This window comes from Lathyrus oleraceus, chromosome 4 (genome assembly GCF_024323335.1).
Source record: "Lathyrus oleraceus cultivar Zhongwan6 chromosome 4, CAAS_Psat_ZW6_1.0, whole genome shotgun sequence".
NCBI lineage: Eukaryota > Viridiplantae > Streptophyta > Magnoliopsida > Fabales > Fabaceae > Lathyrus > Lathyrus oleraceus.
The window spans coordinates 282,663,687-282,682,651 of record NC_066582.1 but is presented as its reverse complement, the minus strand read 5'-3'; the positions used below and the strand labels follow the sequence as shown (position 1 = coordinate 282,682,651).

At 38.1% G+C, this 18,965-nt stretch overlaps 1 protein-coding gene across 1 annotated transcript; it reads left to right on the top strand.

The window, feature by feature from the left end:
* The first annotated feature begins 275 nt into the window (after nt 1-275).
* On the top strand, nt 276-4,271 carry LOC127135447 (uncharacterized). The gene is made up of 2 exons (XM_051062155.1): nt 276-592; nt 2,746-4,271. The coding sequence occupies exon 2, from the start codon at nt 2,751-2,753 to the stop codon at nt 4,251-4,253; it is 1,503 nt and encodes a 500-aa protein (XP_050918112.1). The 5' UTR covers nt 276-592; nt 2,746-2,750; the 3' UTR covers nt 4,254-4,271.
* Nucleotides 4,272-18,965: the final 14,694 nt, after the last annotated feature.

Genomic DNA, 18,965 nt, shown 5'->3' with positions numbered 1-18,965 from the left:
TTTTTAGGTTTCTTATTGTTTAAGTAATCTGAATATATATATATATTAATTTATGTTAGATATTTTTTAGGTTTCTTATTGTTTAAGTAATCTAAATATATATTATTAATTTATGTTAGATATTTTTTAGGTTTCTTATTGTTTAAGTAATCTAAATATATATTATTAATTTATGTTAGATATTTTTTAGGTTTCTTATTGTTTAAGTTATCTAAATATATATATATAGAGGTGGTTAGTAAGAAAAGGAGAAAAAGGTGGATCAGTAAGGAAAAAACGTGTGGTGAGAGAAACAGAGAATTGAAAAGAAATATTTTTCCAAAAGAATTACCGTATTTCACTTGTTCTTCATTTTCGGTAACCCAAAATCGTCCCGATTATTCACCGAAACACAAAACCGATTTCATATCTTTGAAGTTCGTTGAGTCCAGGTCACAAATATCCAAGGTTCATTTCATTCCGGCGTCGTTTCACCGATCAAAAGCGACGTTGAAGTCAGGTACTCACGAAGGCAGCCAGCACTGCGTCGGTGACGATTTCCAGCTTTTGGTCGATCATTTGGACGATCAGAAGTTCATCCTCTTCACACAAGGTAATATTCTTCACTTATCTCTGAAATCGGCAAAGTTCCGGCTTGCCGACATGTGTTTTAATATATTATTTATCTAAATTTATATATATATATATATATATATATATATATATATATATATATATATATATAATATATATATATATATATATTATATATATATATATATATATATATATATATATATATATATTATTTTTGTCTATTATATATTATTTGTCTAAATGTACATATATATTATTTTGTCTACTATATATTTATTGTCTAATATATATATATATATATATATATATATATATATATATATATATATATATATATATATATAATATATATATATATATATATATATATATATATATATATATATATATATATATATATATATATATATATATATATATATATATATATATATTACTTTTGTTTATTAAATATTGTTTATCTTTTATTATTATTTTGCATATATGTTTTATTTAAATGTTAGTTAAATTAATTATTTGTTTAAATGTTTATTTTAATTAAATGTTTATTTATATCAAATGTTTATTTTGTCTAAAGTAAATGTTTATATTGTTTTTTTATATTTGTTTATGTTGTTACTAACCGTTTCGTTTCAGTTTCAGCTCGATTAACTCCACTAACTATTCGTAATACTAACTATTCTTAGCTAACTGTGTTGTAATAATTTACTTTCTCGCATTTTTTATATTATGTACTGTGTGTTTAATCGTATTGTTCACGTTTTATGTTAAAAAATCGAAAAATCCAAAAAAGAGAAACCCGATGCGATTCCAACGGTCGCCGTTTAAGAAACCCTTTTCACACACTCACAAGCTTACTCTTGGGCTTCCTTATAATGAGCCCATTTATTTATTGTTTCAGGGTTTAGGCTCATTCAAATCTTTTTCCAGCTTTGGTTTTTCAGTTTAAAAACATTTTCAAAAGGACGTGTCAGTCTCGAAGCCTCCCGCCTAGGTCGAGCAAGAGATGGCAAGACACGCCAATCTAAAATCAACAAAACAGACTTTCCCCTGTTTCTTTTGGGAGAACTACGTGGATTCTGATTTCTCCATTGCGCCTTGGAGATACGTAGGCATGAAGTCTACGACTTTATCGAGTCCAAAAGCAAATAAAATCAAGTTCTTTTCTCATCTCCCCAATCAAACGATCAAAGCGAAAAAAGCAAAGCATTCACATAAACATAAGCAAAAAGGTTCCTGTGGAGTACCACAGATGTAGAGGGTGCTAATACCTTCCCTTTGCATAACCAACCCCCGAACCCGTAACTCTAAAGGGATTTATCGTTATTTTTCCCTTCCTCTTTTAGGATAAAATAAAATACGGTGGCGACTCTTGCATTTAAAATATTTTTCAAACGGGTTAAGTTCAATCAATACTTAATCTCGTGAAAAATCCCGCCGCGACAGAATGGCGACTCTGCTGGGGACAACAATGATTAAACTTATTTGAGGGTTTAGCCTATCTTTGTTTGTTTATATGTTTGCTTTGTGAATATTTGCTAAATTGTATTGTTTGTAATGTTTGTTATTTTGGGTTTTGAGGGATACTTGTGATAAATCCTATACCCGGATTTGGGGCACATTTGAGATAGGATGGATGATAATTCAGGTTGACTTGATAGGAGACAATCCTTACCGAGTTGACTTGAGCCTTTGTCCGCTTGGTGGAGGCCTCTTTGAGGGTGATAGTGCTAAACAAGTCATTTGTGAGGCATTGTTGCTTTCGACGGGCCCGTGAAGCCAAGGACCTTAGTTTACCTTTACCCCATCTTGGCCTTACTTAGGATGTGATGCGGTGACCACTTCGGACCAAAAGTCTGGTTTGGTTGATACGTGATATCACACTCAAGCGAGATTCTTTTGAGAATAATATTGGAAAGCGAGCAGTTGCTTAACCCGGTATTATCCGAAGAAGGATCCATAACCTTGGGAACTTTTAGAACCCGTTTGGCAGGTGAACCTTAAAACTTATCTTGGGGCTTTGTCCTAAACTCCATGCTGGTGATGAACTTTGAGCCTTGTATTGTTTGACCATGTTTGTGTTTGTTGCATTCATGCATGACATGCATTCATTCCCCTTATTTCAACCTTTTTCCAAGGAACTTAAAGTGAGGATTGCAAATATTGCAGGAAACATGGATTTTGGACGGAGAAGTGTGAAAAAGTACAATCTCATCAATCCAAAGATAGATGAACTAAAGAAACTGGTTTCTTCGATCGCAGATCCTATTGGTTTCAGAGACAGATATGGGGCACTTATATCTTTATTGACGCTTAGGATGGAAGAAGGGTTATTGCAGACATTAATACAGTTCTATGATCCAGTCTATCACTGTTTCACATTCCCAGACTATCAACTCATGCCTATATTGGAAGAGTATGCCCAGTTGCTTCACATCCCAGTTGCTGATACAGTACCTTTCTCTGGTTCAGAAAAGTTACCCGAGCACAGTTCTCTTGCAAAAGTGTTGTACATGAAGAAGTCAGAATTCAAGAATAACTTCACCACCAAAGGAGGACTTCCAGGTTTCACTGCCAAGTTCTTAATGGGGAAGGTTTCTTATTTTGCCAGTCAAGGTTGTGATATTATTGTGGAGCATCTGTTCGCCTTGTTGATCTACGGTTTGTTACTATTTCCTAATATTGAAGGTTTTGTGGATTCATATGCTATACGCATCTTCCTAAGTGATAATCCTGTTCCAACTTTGCTCAGAGACACCTATCATTCCATCAATTACCGTACTTTGAAAGGAGGAGGAACCATAGTCTGCTGTATACCGTTACTCTACAAATGGTTTGTCTCTCATCTTCCTAAGTCAGCTACTTTTTGGGATCGCAAGTCAGGACTTCAGTGGTCACAGAGGATTATGTCTCTTACCCAGTCAGATATTGCATGGTATAGTAGAGTTTTAGACGATGTGAAGATCATTGATAGTTGCGGGGAGTTCCCCAATGTGCCCCTCATGGGCACAAAGGGAATCATTTCTTATAATCCAGTACTTGCTAGGAGACAACTCGGTTACCCTATGAAGGGCAAGCCTCCTAACATTCTTTTAGAAGGTATTTTCTTGAGGGATAACGAGGAGGACCCTACCATGAAAGAGAGAGTAGTAAGAGCTTGGCATCGTGTTTGTCGCAAAGGGAGACTTGAATTGGGTAAGAAAGATTGTACCTCCTATGAGCCGTACCTCCAGTGGATCAGAGCCAGAGCTATACAGTTGAAAATGCCATACCCACATCATGATCCTATCAAACCCGCTCCGTTGAAGACCCCCTACCTTCCGCTAGATGACAAAAAAGAACTCCAAGCCACCTTGGAGAGGATCAAGAAAGAGAGAGACGCTTGGAAGGATAAGGCCCAGGTGCTCGAAATGGAAAATGAAGAACTTCAGAGACAGTTAAAGGAGCAGAGTGGAGAAGATCGTGCAGGTAAACGTCCAAGGGTGCAAGAGGATTTATTTTCCTCAGGCACAACAGATTACTCCCAGATTCCACAGTCCTCAGGTGCATGGAAAGTTCTTGTAGACAGTTTGGTGAAGGAGAAAGCTTTTATGCAGAAGGCCTATGAAGAAAGAGTTGAGAGACTTGAAGGACAACTCCTACTTGTTTATGCTCGTCCTGATGACACATGTCTTTAAATGGTTTTCTTGGTTGTATTTTGGGTTGATAACTTTGTTTTGTTATCAAAAATGTTTGCAATTCTATCTTTTCCTTCACTTAGAGTTCCTTGGAAAATCATTCATTTTGCATATTCATGCATCACGTGCATACATGTTGTCTGTCTTGGTCCAGTCTTCTAACAGTTGCTCCCCGCCAGCAGATCCATTTCAAGCTGACGCATAATTACAACACAAGAGCCAACTACAAACGAAGAATGGAGATAACAGATAACGAGAACCGAGAATTGAAAGCTCAGGTTGACCGCCTTTCTGCTATGGTCGAGACATTGATAGCAAACCAAGCAGCCCAAGCTGCTCAACTTCAAACAGCACAAGCTCAGGTTGCCGAAGCACAAGATGCACAGATCCAGGCGCAAGCATAGGCAGCAGAGATGCGCAACCAAATGTTAATCGCCCGTCTACAAGCAGAGGAAGCCCAGGCTAGGGCTCAAGTTCATAATTCAGGACAGACTTCGGCACAGAATCAACCTCAAATTCAGAATCAGACAACAGCAGCACCCGTCACTACAGTCATCGCTTCAGAAATCAACGTTGTCCCAGTCACTTCTGTTACCATCACAGCATCCCGTCCTTGGGAAATACCCAGGGATCTTAATCAAGATAGATATCAACAAGAGTTCGTTCCACCAAATGCTCCTGTCTTCACTAATGTGCCTCCCGTTGTTCACTATACTCCTCACCTAGGAGAACCTGTCTATCACGGCCCTACCCCAAGTGAGGATCCTGGTCTCAATGATAGAATGGATGAATTCCAGGATCAGTTTGCGGAATTACAAAAAGAGATAAAAGCTCTTCGAGGGAAAGACAGAATGGCGACTGGAGTAGTTATGAAGAACTGGACCGCAGTTGACATCCCACATTGTGTCCACATATCAAAATAATTAAGCTTTTCAGTTTTCAAAAATCTTCCGCTTTAGCCCAAAGCGCGAAGCATTAATTTTGTAAAATGGGCACTTTTGTCAAAAACGTACTATCCATGAAAAAGATCTTTTGTGTTCCTATACACTTGTGTCCTTTTATCTTTTCAGCTTTTTCGGAAAATGGTAACACAAAAAACCTTAAAAAGAACACATTTTTGCATGTCATGGTCAGTCCTCTAAAAACAATTGTTTGTACAGGTTACTTAAACCCGTTGAACACAATGACATCATGCCCTCTCCCAACTTTGAACATTCTGTATTCGAAGCTGAAGAGGAAGAGTGGGATGAGATTCCAGAAGAGGTCGCCCGCCAGCTTGAAAATGAAGAAGACACTATTCAGCCATACAAGGAGCCTTTGGAAACAGTCAACTTGGGTTCGGAAGAAAATGTGAAAGAAGTCAAAATTGGAGCATTGTTATCCCCACAGGTCAAGGAGCAATTGATCAGCCTGTTGAAAGAGTATGTAGATGTGTTTGCTTGGTCTTATCAAGATATGCCTGGTCTCGACACTGACATCGTAGAGCACAAGCTACCTTTGAAGCCAGAATGTCCACCGGTCAAACAGAAATTAAGAAGAACACATCCAGATATGGCCGTCAAAATTAAAGAAGAAGTTCTGAAACAAATAGATGCTGGTTTTCTTGCCACTTCAGTGTATCCAGAGTGGATAGCAAATATTGTGCCAGTTCATAAGAAGGACAGGAAGGTACGAATGTGTGTCGACTATCGTGACTTAAATAGAGCAAGCCCAAAGGATGATTTCCCCCTGCATCACATTGACATGTTGGTAGACAATACAGCAAAGTTTGACATATTCTCCTTCATGGACGGATTCTCCGGGTATAACCAGATCAAAATGGCTCCCGAAGACATGGAAAAAACTACATTCATAACACCATGGGGAACATTCTGTTATCAAGTGATGCCGTTTGGGTTGAAGAACGCAGGTGCTACTTACCAGCGAGCCATGACAACGCTCTTTCACGACATGATGCACAAAGAGATTGAGGTTTATGTGGATGACATGATCGCGAAGTCTCGTTCAGAAGAAGGTCACTTAGTAGATCTATTGAAGCTGTTTCAACGATTGAGGAAGTTCCGTCTTCGCCTCAATCCGAACAAATGCACATTTGGCGTCAGGTCAGGTAAACTCTTGGGCTTCATTGTCGGCCAAAAAGGCATTGAAGTTGATCCAGATAAAGTAAAAGCTATCCAAGAGATGCCCGCACCAAAAACAGAAAGGCAAGTGAGAGGTTTTCTAGGACGATTGAATTACATATCCCGGTTTATTTCTCACATGACTGCCACTTGTGAACCTATCTTCAAATTGCTGAGAAAGAGTCAGAATTGTGTTTGGACAGAGGATTGTCAGAAAGCATTTGACAATATCAAAGAGTACCTCATGGAGCCTCCTATCTTGTTACCACCTGTTGCTGGAAGACCGTTGGTTATGTATTTGACAGTGCTTGAGAATTCTATGGGCTGTATTCTGGGTCAACAAGACGAAACTGGAAAGAAAGAGCATGCCATTTACTACTTAAGCAAGAAATTTACTGACTGTGAATCACGATACTCCTTACTCGAGAAGACATGTTGTGCATTGGCTTGGGCTGCTAAGAGATTGAGGCAGTATATGTTAAGTCACACCACTTGGTTGATATCCAAAATGGATCCAATCAAGTACATTTTTGAGAAGCCTGCACTCACTGGTAAGATTGCAAGATGGCAGATGCTGTTATCAGAATACGACATTGAGTATCATACCCAAAAAGCTATCAAGAGCAGTGTGTTAGCCGAGTACCTTGCTCACCAACCCGTTGAAGATCACAATGATAATGAGGATGAGTTTCCTGATGAAGATGTCATGTTCCTAAAATCCAGAGATTGTGAAGAGCCACTTCCTGAAGAAGGACCTGAACCAGATTCTCAATGGGGTTTAGTATTTGATGGAGCTTCCAACGCTTATGGACATGGAGTAGGTGCAGCCATTATCGCTCCAGAAGGTTCTCATATTCCTTTCACGGCAAGAATTTGTTTTGAATGTACAAACAACATTGCTGAATATGAAGCCTGTATCATGGGTCTTGAAGAAGCCATTGACCTCCGCATCAAAAATCTTACTGTTTATGGTGACTCAGCGTTAGTTATCAATCAGATCAAAGGAGAATGGGAAACACGCCACCCTGGCTTGATCCCATACAAAGACTATGCAAGAAGATTTTTGACTTTCTTCACCAAGGTTGAGTTGCATCACATTCCTCGGGATGAGAATCAGATGGCGGATGCTCTAGCTACGTTGTCTTTAATGTATCAAGTGGATTTTCCAAACGAAGTACCCAGAATTGTGATCAAGCGACTTGATAGACCAGAACATGTGTTTACAGCTGAGGCCAGTTTTGATGATAAACCATGGTACCACGATATCAAGCATTTCCTTCAGACTCAGGAGTATCCTCTTGGAGCAACAGAAAAAGATAAAAAGACTTTGAGAAGATTGTCAGGCAGTTTCTTCCTTAATCAGAATGTGCTCTATAAGAGGAATTATGACATGGTCTTACTCAGATGTGTTGACAAAAAGGAAGCAGAAATGTTGATGAAAGAAGTTCACGAAGGGTCCTTTGGTACTCATGCAAACGACCACTCTATGTCAAGAAAGATGTTGAGAGTTGGTTACTACTGGTTGACCATGGAATCAGATTGCTGCAAATTTGTAAAGAAGTGTTACAAATGTCAGATCTACGCTGATAAGGTTCATGTACCACCAACCTTTTTGAATGTGATTTCTGCTCCTTGGCCATTCTCAATGTGGGGCATTGACATGATCGGTATGATTGAACCCAAAGCTTCCAACGGACACCGTTTCATTCTCGTGGCAATTGATTACTTCACCAAATGGGTGGAAGCAGCTTCGTATGCAAAGGTGACAAAGCAAGTGGTGGTCAGATTCATCAAAAATAATCTCATTTGCCGATATGGCATTCCAAACAAGATCATCACTGACAATGGCTCCAATCTGAACAACAAAATGATGGATGAATTATGTGAAAGTTTCAGGATCGAGCATCACAACTCTTCTCCTTACCGTCCCAAGATGAATGGGGCAGTTGAAGCTGCAAATAAGAATATCAAGAAGATCATTCAAAAGATGGTTGTTACCTACAAAGATTGGCATGAAATGCGGCCTTTTGCACTACACGGATATAGAACATCAGTTCGTACTTCAACTGGGGCAACCCCATTTTCACTTGTATACGGTATGGAAGCTGTGTTATCGATAGAGGTTGAAATTCCATCAATGAGGATACTAATGGAAACTCAGTTGTCAGAGGCTGAATGGTGCCAAAGCAGATACGATCAGTTGAATTTGATTGAAGAAAAAAGAATGACTGCCTTGTGCCATGGACAGTTATATCAAAAGAGAATGAAGCAGGCATTTGATAGGAAGGTTAAGCCGAGAGAATTCAAAGAGGGTGACCTTGTGCTCAAGAAGATGATACTATTTCACAATGATTCTAGGGGCAAGTGGACTCCTAACTATGAAGGACCCTATGTTGTCAAGAAAGCCTTCTCAGGCGGTGCTTTAATTCTTACAAACATGGATGGTGAAGAGCTTCCACGTCCCGTGAATACAGATGCAGTCAAGAAATACTTTGCCTAAAAAATGAAAAGAACAGCTCGCTAAGTTGAAAACCCGAAAGGGCGGCTTAGGCAAAAATGAGCGTCTCGGTGGACTGAAAACCTGAAAGGGCGGTCCAAGCAGAAATTAGAGACATAAAAAAACAAAGAGAATATTATCCCGGTAGATTGAAAACCCGAAAGGGCAATCTAGGCAAAAGTTAGGGATTTCAGGCAAGTAATTGCATAACAGAGATAAGATCATTGAAGTATCAGAATATTTTCGACAGTTCTCCAACTTTCTCAAGGCTGCAATACAGGTCAAAAGTGGAAGAGAGAATGATGTCATTGTAGTTCAACGTACCCTTTTTCCACGAAATTACCACTTTCCAATTTGTAAAGATCTATGGAATCACGCTGTTGGCTGATTACCATCCTATCAAATCAATTTGAGCCTTTCTATATTTCTTGGCACTCTTAATTTTCATTTCAATTTACGAAAGTTCTTTTACTTTGACAGATATGTTTTGAAACAAAAGTTTTGAATTAAAAACAGTTTTTGAAAAATATAAAGATTATTTATTTTGATTTGTGGACATCAATAAAAGGATTGAGACATGTGGTCCCAGTAATTCTAAAATCATGTGATTCCAACTAGACATGTTCATGTTACTATCCTCATATGTATATGATGAAAAGATCTCCACAGGTGTCTTGGCAGTAATATTTCTCCAGCAGAGGTTGTGATTCTGGATATCCCCAGTTTGCTTCCTAGTTTTCCTCAAGAGATCATGCAAGAAATATTTCAAGAAGATTGTTCCCTTCACTTGGGGCATGAAGACTCCCCGGTTAATTGATCATGAAGACTTTGATCCAGGTTTTAAGTTACAGATTTGGCCTATGGGATTACTACAGGTATTTCCCCAGTAATTTATTAAGGAGGGATCAGCAATGTCCCCAGCAGAGGATGAGAAGGAAGCTTTGATTTCCCCGAGCAGGAGTAATACAGAGGTCTCCATCCCTCAGCGAGTGAAGAAAGTTGATATTCAGAAACTACAGGGAATCTCCTATTGTGCTTTGTCCATTCAATAGAAGGATATGTCTCCTCCTCAGTAATGTTTTGTAGTAAAAGAAGAGTGTGTTATGCATTTTAAGCAAATTCAAGAATTGCAGGATTTCTCCTGAATTCTCATTTATATTCAAAGGTCAGACATCACTGTTCCCCGACAGAGTCTCCTAGAGGAAAGATCTCGTAACCAGATATCAGACACCATAATCCCCTGCAGAGTCTTCAGATACAGAAAGTCTCCATGATAATTAAAGCAAAAAAATCAAGGATAGATTTCCCCTATATTCTTATTCCCTGGAAAGATACCACCTATCCCCAGCGGACTTTATCCCCAGCGGAGTCTTCCAGAAGAATAATCCCTTCTGCATTATCAACAAATTCAAGAATTGCAGGACTTCTCTTACAATATCATCTTATTTCCAGAGGATAACACCTTGTATCCCCAGCGGAGTCCTCAGAAAGGTCCAATCCTCATATACCTCACAAATTCAAGAACCACAGGGAATCTCCTGCATTTTTGAAGTAGAAGGCATCTCCATTCTTCTACGGAATCCTCATCAGAGACAGACTTTTAAAGAAACCTGGATATGGTGCTCTTGTACCAATTCCCCAGCAAGTCTTTGTACTACTCCCCAGCGAGTCTCAGTGCAAATCTCCAGCAAGTCCTTATGCAGCTGTTAACATTTTCAGTTATTCCTAGTTTTGTCTGTCCATCATGCATTCATTACTAAATATTCATACATATCTATGACATATCATGCTTGCATTCATATGCACCTTGTTTCCTTGTTTATATTGTGGGTTGAGTCAATCTCTCCATATAGAGTATCCTCATAAGCAGCAAAATACCTTTTATTGGTCATGTTCCCCACAGAGATCTATGCCTCGTGGAAGATGGTTGTTTCAGTTGTAAATCCTGATGAGTTCATTCCTCTTCAGTTGAAGTCTTGTTTGACCGTTTCATTCTAGTTCTATCCTAGTTTGAACCTCGTGTCTCCAGATAAAGCTCAGAAATTGCCAGTAAAAGAAGGCAACAATATAGTCTTTGTGACTCTCATTCAGTAAAACAGACATGACAGATATTGTGTCCAAGTCCTTTATACCTTCATCTTTGAGTTGGTACCCGTTACAAACTTGAGTTACCTACATCCATGAGTGGTAACCTTTGTTATCCCTCGGATAAATTAATTACTATCTCCATCTATGAGTTGATAACATCCTCACAGAAAGTTCCATGGTTCTACCTGCAACTTTGAGCTGGTAGCGTGCTTTCGTCTTTGAGTTTAGCACAAATTCCTTTTGATTCCACCTTCGTCTTTGAGTTGGTGAAGTACCTGCAACTTTGAGCTGGTAATATGCATTCATCTTTGAGTTCGCACATTTTCCTGTGATTCCATCTTCGTCTTTGAGTTGATGGAGTACCTTCATCTATGAGTAGGGTATGTTTGATCCTTGTTGAACTGATAGTGTGCTTTCATCTTTGAGTCTGCACAGATAACTTCTGATTCCATCTTCGTCTTTGAGTTGATGGAGTACCTTCATCTATGAGTTAGGTACATTTTGTCCTTCCACCGTCATCTTTGAGTCGGTAATGATAAACATCTCCAGGAGAATATGTTCTAAATTCTTTTAAACACCTTTGTCAATGAATCGGTGGTTGCCTTCAACTTTGAGTCGGCATTTCTCTGTCTACCTCATCAATGAGTTGGTAGTGTGCATTCAACTGTAAGTTTGCACAATGATCCTTAGATCTGATTCTTCATCTACACCATCATCAATGAGTTGGAATTTGATTTCCCTAGCAGTGTTATTATCAATCTTTTGAAGCTTGCCTTCAACTTTGAGTTGGCATGTCCTGTTTACCTCATCAATGAGTGGGTAGTGAGCTGTCAACCATGAGTTAACGCAGTTCGATTCTTATTATGCCCTTGTTATACCTTCATCCTCGAGTTGGTATTCATCTTTTCTGTTACCTCCATCTTTGAGTTGGTAATGTACTGTCACATCAGTACTCTTGTTATATTGATCTTTTCCCACTTTCATCTATGAGATAGTGATGTATCGTCAACATTGAGTCGATATCTCTTTTCCTCCTATTTTCCATCTATGAATAGGTAGTGAATCTTCCCCAGCTGAGTATTCTCAGTGTTTACCTTCATGCATTGAGTCGGTGTATGTCCTTCCCCGGTAGAGTTTGCACTCCTGTGTCTCTGTGTCTGTCTGTCTTTTGCATCATGCATACATGCATTTGCGGTCAAATTTTGTGGCGTTTGTCATATTTAATTACCTTACGCCATTCGATAGCCTCCGGCTACCTGGCCTAAGTTAATTAAATAGGGGCATCTGTCGCACCCCAAAATTTGACTTTGGCTTTGTTGACCATATCCTGATTAATCTCGTTGTCTCGTATTCATCTCAATTTCTTAAACTTCGCATGACAACTGGTTTGATTAGGTTTTGTGTGTTTTCGTTGCTTACCGCGTTGTATTTCGTTGTTTTAGCAAAACCTGGCCGATATCGTTGCCTCGTATTTATCTCGCTTATCTCTTTTGTGCGTGGCATCGCTTCGATTAGGTTTTGTGCGTTTTTTTTAATTGTTTGTTTGTCGGTATTTTGACTGTATTTCGAATATATTAGAGTTTTCGTATTGTCCGATTATTTGTGATTGTGTTTGTCAGCGTTTTCGTGATGTCGTGTTGATTTTATTATTGCCTAGGGTTGTTTATTTAGTTACATGTTGTGCCGTGTGATTTAATCGAGTCTGTTTGAGTCGTGTTGTTGATTTTACTGGTACCGGTTTACTGGTTTATTGGTTTTATCAATTTGTCTGTTTTGCTGTGCAAATTGTCATCGTTTTTATCGCGTTCGTGTCGCTCGATTTTATCGTATTTTAATCGTGTGCCGTTAATATTATTTGTGCTTAATATTAATTGTGTTTAGTTGTTAATTAGTTTATTTAATTAGGATTAATATTATATTAGTTTATTATTATTATTATTATATAATATATAAATATATATTATTAATTTATGTTAGATATTTTTTAGGTTTCTTATTGTTTAAGTAATCTAAATATATATTATTAATTTATGTTAGATATTTTTTAGGTTTCTTATTGTTTAAGTAATCTGAATATATATATTAATTTATGTTAGATATTTTTTAGGTTTCTTATTGTTTAAGTAATCTAAATATATATTATTAATTTATGTTAGATATTTTTTAGGTTTCTTATTGTTTAAGTAATCTAAATATATATTATTAATTTATGTTAGATATTTTTTAGGTTTCTTATTGTTTAAGTTATCTAAATATATATATATAGAGGTGGTTAGTAAGAAAAGGAGAAAAAGGTGGATCAGTAAGGAAAAAACGTGTGGTGAGAGAAACAGAGAATTGAAAAGAAATATTTTTCCAAAAGCATTACCGTATTTCACTTGTTCTTCATTTTCGGTAACCCAAAATCGTCCCGATTATTCACCGAAACACAAAACCGATTTCATATCTTTGAAGTTCGTTGAGTCCAGGTCACAAATATCCAAGGTTCATTTCATTCCGGCGTCGTTTCACCGATCAAAAGCGACGTTGAAGTCAGGTACTCACGAAGGCAGCCAGCACTGCGTCGGTGACGGTTTCCAGCTTTCGGTCGATCATTTGGACGATCAGAAGTTCACCCTCTTCACACAAGGTAATATTCTTCACTTATCTCTGAAATCGGCAAAGTTCCGGCTTGCCGACATGTGTTTTAATATATTATTTATCTAAATATATATATATATATTATTTTTGTCTATTATATATTATTTGTCTAAATGTACATATATATTATTTTGTCTACTATATATTTATTGTCTAAAATATAATATATATATATATATATATATATATATATATATATATATATATATATATATATTACTTTTGTTTACTAAATATTGTTTATCTTTTATTATTATTTTGCATATATGTTTTATTTAAATGTTAGTTAAATTAATTATTTGTTTAAATGTTTATTTTAATTAAATGTTTATTTATATCAAATGTTTATTTTGTCTAAAGTAAATGTTTATATTGTTTTTTTATATTTGTTTATGTTGTTACTAACCGTTTCGTTTCAGTTTCAGCTCGATTAACTCCATTAACTATTCGTAATACTAACTATTCATAGCTAACTGTGTTGTAATAATTTACTTTCTCGCATTTTTTATGTTTTGTACTGTGTGTTTAATCGTATTGTTCACGTTTTATGTTAAAAAATCGAAAAATCCAAAAAAGAGAAACCCGATGCGATTCCAACGGTCGCCGTTTAAGAAACCCTTTTCACACACTCACAAGCTTACTCTTGGGCTTCCTTATAATGAGCCCATTTATTTATTGTTTCAGGGTTTAGGCTCATTCAAATCTTTTTCCAGCTTTGGCTTTTCAGTTTAAAAACATTTTCAAAAGGACGTGTCAGTCTCGAAGCCTCTCGCCTAGGTCGAGCAAGAGATGGCAAGACACGCCAATCTAAAATCAACAAAACAGACTTTCCCCTTTTTCTTTTGGGAGAACTACGTGGATTCTGATTTCTCCATTGCGCCTTGGAGATACGTAGGCATGAAGTCTACGACTTTATCGAGTCCAAAAGCAAATAAAATCAAGTTCTTTTCTCATCTCCCCAATCAAACGATCAAAGCGAAAAAATCAAAGCGAAAAAAGCAAAGCATTCACATAAACATAAGCAAAAAGGTTCTTGTGGAGTACCACAGATGTAGAGGGTGCTAATACCTTCCCTTTGCATAACCAACCCCCGAACCCGTAACTCTAAAGGGATTTATCGTTATTTTTCCCTTCCTCTTTTTGGATAAAATAAAAAACGGTGGCGACTCTTGCATTTAAAATATTTTTCAAACGGGTTAAGTTCAATCAATACTTAATCTCGTGAAAAATCCCGCCGGGACAGGTACGATGCACTTAAGTAAATTGTAGAACATCGTAAGGTAAGGTGTACTTAAGTAGAATATGATGGGCCACATACACTTAAGTGGGCTTTTTAGCTTGCAGCCCAAACAAGTGGTTCTATAAATAGAACCCTTGTGCAGAAGCATTTGTTCAGTTGAAATTTTCGTTTCTCTCTCTCTCTCTCTCTCTCACTCAAAGCCTTCATTTGTAGCAGCTAGCACTAAGATTGAAGGAACCCATTCGTGTGGACTGATAAAGGCGTTGTCACCATTTAACGTTCGTGATCACTCTTTATATCTGCATCAAAGGTTTCAATCGCCACAAGAGGTAACGATTCTATCACTGATCATGCCCATTCATAAGGATCACTAAAGGAGAAATTTTTAATTTCCACTGCATTTTGGATCGCTATTCTCCTTCAACTTTTTACTGACTGATGCCTCTTCTTTAGTCAAACGTCCTTCACAGACTCCTTCTTCTAGCCTCATCCCCATGTTTACCATATCGGTACAATCATTGGGGGAACTTGCAATCATGCATTCGTAATAAAACGAACTCAGCATTTTCAAGAAGATCTTAGTCATCTCCTTCTCTTTAAGAGGTGGACTTATCTGAGCGGCGAGCTCCCTCCATATTTGAGCATATTCTTTGAATGTCTCTTTGTCTTTCTCAGACATAGACCTCAACTGATCTCTATCAGACACCATATCCACGTTGTACTTATACTTCTTGACAAAGGCCTCGCCTAAGTCATTGAAAGTACGAATGCTAGCACTATCCAGGCCCATATACCATCTCAGGGCAGCTACAGTTAAATTATCTTGGGAGTAGTGAATCAACAGTTGATCATTATCAGTTTGTATATACATTCTCCTGGTATACATAACAAGATGGCTCAGCGGGCAAGTATTCCCTTTGTACTTTTCAAAGTCTGGGACCTTGAATTTCACCGGGATCTTAACATTGGGAACCAAGCAGAGTTCAGCAGCACTCTTTCCAAACAAGTATTTCTCTCTCAGAGTCTTCAATTCTTTGCGCAGCTCAAGGAATGTATCTTTCATCTCATCCATCTTCCCATAAACATCTGGACCTTCATATGGCTCAGAGTGGTAGATAGTCTCCTCAACACGAGGCAAAGTATGAACGATGGGAGGAGGCACATACATGACTAGGCTATATGCCGGTAGAGAAATAAACGTGGGTGCATGCCCTTCTGGCACGAAATTTGGTGGCATTCCCCAAGGGAATCCAACAGGCATAGCAGGAATGGGTTGGCTGGCAGCAGCAACAAGAACAATTGAGGAAATAACCTTAGAAATAACAGTCTTCTGAGGATGAGGAGTTGTAGGAGATGGTGACGGCTGATTCTGAGCAGCAATCATGGATTCCATTAGCGCCATAAGTCTGGCGATCTCATCCTTTAGCTCTCTGCTTTCTTGCTCTAGATGCTCCATTCTCTTCGGTTGATTAGCACGGGTGTTATAGCGGTGAGTTAGCTTGGCTGATGCACAGAAGAAGAACTGATAAGACATATGGCGGAAGAAAACCTGTTATGCAAATGATGCATGAAATGCAATGTTTTGATTGCTTTGAATTTCAAGGAACATATGAAGTCTCATTTGCAAATATATATATTCAAATAATAATAACAATAATAAAAATTCGATTGACCATAAAATCTCTTTTTATTCATAAAAATTGGAAAGATTACATTGAGTTCATTTTCAGAAACCAAAGTACAAATACAAGAGAAAAGGAAAATGTCATCCTAAGGATCCCTAGAAACTGCATCAGATGATCTGGCTACGGGTGCATACTTCCTTCAGATGCATCGAATCTCGGACTCAAAGGATGTCTTCATCTGAGCCTTCTCAAAGGAAAGCTAATCAACAATCTTCTTCCAAGCACGGGAAGGCTGAGGCATTCTAGGGGGAAGATAAACCCTTTGGCTCTCTCTATCTCTTCACTGCTCGGTCTTCAAGAATCTCAATAAGTGCATCCTTATCTTTAGACTCAAGTTACAATCTTCATGCTTTCGACTCAAAGCATGGAACCGCTCTTCCCACATATCTCTCTCTTGCTTCATCTTGGCAAGCGCGTCTTCCAACTCCTCTACATATTGGTTAGGGAGATTTGATGGCTCAGCCACAACCACATACATAGGTCTTTCACAAGCGTACGCATCTTCATCTCTGAAGCTCTCTTCTTCACCCAAATAGTGTAAGCTTCCAAAGCTACATAGTTGCATGGACCAAACTCGGATCTTCCTTTCCTATGCACATTATGCCAAGCATGTATCATCATGTTCTTCAAATGTTGGAGATCTTTACCTTCTTGATAGAATAGACCTTCTAACTGAGTGTTATTAGGTTTATCTCCCAAGGGAAACCCAAGTTGACGATGGCCCAAGGTAGGGTTGTAGTTGATTCCTCCTTGTGTACTAATGAGAGACGCATTAGAGAACTCACCACAACTATCAATAATATCCAAGCTACCCAATGTAGAATCATACCAAACAACATCGTCATTAGTGAGAGACATAAGTCTCTGGGACCACCGCAGACATTGTCGATTCTCCGCGAAAGCATACGTCTGAGGCAAGTGCGAAATAAACCACTTATATAGAAGCGGAGCACAACACACAATAGTCCCACCACCTTTATAATTCCTCAAATGCAAAGAGAAATACATGTAACCCAATAGAGTCGGAACATGATTCCCAATAAAGAAAATTCTAATAACGTTAACATCAATAAAACCGTCAATGTTAGGGGACAAAGCCAAGTCATAGATGAGCAATACTAAGATAGCCTTAAAAGCATCCATGCTACCAGCTTGAGCAAAAATAGTAGCCCTACAATGAGAAACTTAGAAGTCAACCCAAGAATTCCTCCATTTTTCACCAAGTGAGCATCAATTTCATATTTCTTTAGATGAAGAGCTTCGGCTATGACATGATATCTCAGGATCTCCTCCAATCCTCTGAAAGGTACCTTGTCAGATATGGGCGTACCCAAGAGAGGGCATACTCCTCCAATGTGGGCACAAACTGATAATATGGAAAAGTGAAGCACCGATAGAGAGGGTCATAGAACTAAACCAAAACACTTAGAAGTCCTTCAACCATATCAGTAGATAACACAAACAAGAGCTTCCCATGACATTGCTTGAAGTCCAAGGGATCTAGTACAAAGGATGACAACTTCCTTGGCTCTTTCAAATCAGGACATCTGGAACTGTACTTCTTAGTGTTCCTTCGTCCACAATCTATGGTATGAATTTTTTTGCAAATAAGACCTTAGTTTCCTTGAAATTTATTTTCGGTGATGAATGTCATGATGCGCATGTATGCATGAATGCAACAATCACACACAAGGGATCACACACAAGGAAAACACAAACAAAGTTCAAGGGATGGATCAAATCATCATCAAGATCAATCATCCATTTTGGTGGATTATGGTTTTCACCTTATCAACACCCAAGTTCCACTGATATTGACAAGACTTGATTGGATCAACCAAGAATCAAAGGGTTTTGTTGTGAATCACGAGCATGGAGTCATGTTAAGAATCATCCCAAAGGAGTGTACTAAGGGTAAAAACCTTTATATCATGTTCTAAAAAGTTCCCAGAGTCTTAATCCCATCTATCGGATATTATAGGTTAGGATGACTGACTCATCAACTCATAATATTCTCAAGAGACACTCGTCTGAGTGTAGTATCATGTAATAGTTGTTATCAAGTCTACACTTGAACAGTCTCCGCACTACGTCCTAAATAGGCCAAGTTGGGTAAATGTTCTACGGTCCTCAGCTTCTCGGACCCCAGATTTAGAGAAAGCAATGCATATCCACAAATAACTTGTGTGACATCAGTAACTCCAAAGAGGTATTCATTGAGTAGATGGATCTCAAGCCAACTTGTTAAGGACTACTCCACACAAGTTGAACATGATTATAACATCCTCTTATCTTAATTGCACTCAAGTTCAGGTTAGAACTTATCTCATCACTCAGAGATCACCAAGCACAACAGATATATTATATCACACAAAAAACATACAAACATCAAATATACAAATACATACACATAAAAAGTAGGCTAAACCCATTGAGGACTAC

Coding starts and splice junctions, on each gene's coding strand:
- LOC127135447 (XM_051062155.1), top strand. CDS start 2,751: ATGGATTTTGGACGGAGAAGTGTGAAAAAGTACAATCTCATCAATCCA.